Here is a 784-nt window from a genome sequence, read left to right as displayed (position 1 = left end):
AGCTTCTGATGTTGCTATAAAAATCAGAACCCAGAGATGGTTATGAGAGATCAGGCCACACCAATTGCTGCCATTAAAAACCCAAGGCCTACCAAGCTATTGACACAAGCAGTCTCAACAAGCCAGCTCAGCACTTCTGCCTTGCCTCTTCTAAACAGAGGAAAATAACCTCCCAAAGTGGCAGTGTTGTGACAAGAGGAATTGCTGTACAAGTGCGATTCAAGAGCCTAACAGACCAAGAAAACACTTGCTAATGTCCTGTCAGCCAACACAGCCTTTACTTGTTGCCAGATCAAAGACTGATACTCAATGGCCATGGAATTCTACAGCTGAGGCTCTCCAAATGCCCACATCAGAAACTCACATGAGGGTCCGTGTTGCCAGAGGCAAGTTTGTGCAGATCCAGCAGACTCTGGTTCACATCCTTCTCCATCTGTAGAGCTCTCTGCATTGCCTCCAGACCATGACTCCACTCATCCTGCTCTGGCTTCTGATTAGAGGAAGAGGCAGAAAGTTCAATAGGTTGGAAAATCCAGAGGTAAGAGGGATGCAAGAATGAAATAGCATATTAGTCACTGCATTAATCCAATTGTTCCAAACAATTAATGCCACAAGTTGCAGGGAAGGTATAATTAGGTAATAGGTGTAATTAAACCCAACCTTGATGTCCTGCAGGAGTACTCGGCCTCCACGTTTATTCTGGAATGCCATCAGTTTCTCAGCGTGTTCCCGTTCCTCATGGGACTGCTCCTTGAAGAACTCAGCAAAGTGACGCAGGGCAACA

At 45.9% G+C, this 784-nt stretch overlaps 1 protein-coding gene across 1 annotated transcript in view; it reads right to left on the bottom strand.

Annotated features, from left to right (window-relative positions):
• Positions 1-364: 364 nt before the first annotated feature.
• Positions 365-784, bottom strand: part of LOC109938395 (ferritin, heavy subunit-like) — a gene marked incomplete at its 3' end in the record, with an annotated part of 3,502 nt that continues 3,082 nt past the window's right edge. Inside the window, exon 2 of the mRNA XM_048593448.1 lies at positions 365-490. Within this exon, the coding sequence (XP_048449405.1) occupies positions 365-490 (126 nt within the window). The remainder of the gene's footprint in view (positions 491-784) is intronic.

This window comes from Rhincodon typus, unplaced genomic scaffold (genome assembly GCF_021869965.1).
Source record: "Rhincodon typus isolate 14 unplaced genomic scaffold, sRhiTyp1.1 hic_rhity00002880, whole genome shotgun sequence".
NCBI classification, from domain to species: Eukaryota; Metazoa; Chordata; class Chondrichthyes; order Orectolobiformes; family Rhincodontidae; genus Rhincodon; species Rhincodon typus.
This window is presented reverse-complemented; position numbering and strand designations above follow the sequence as displayed.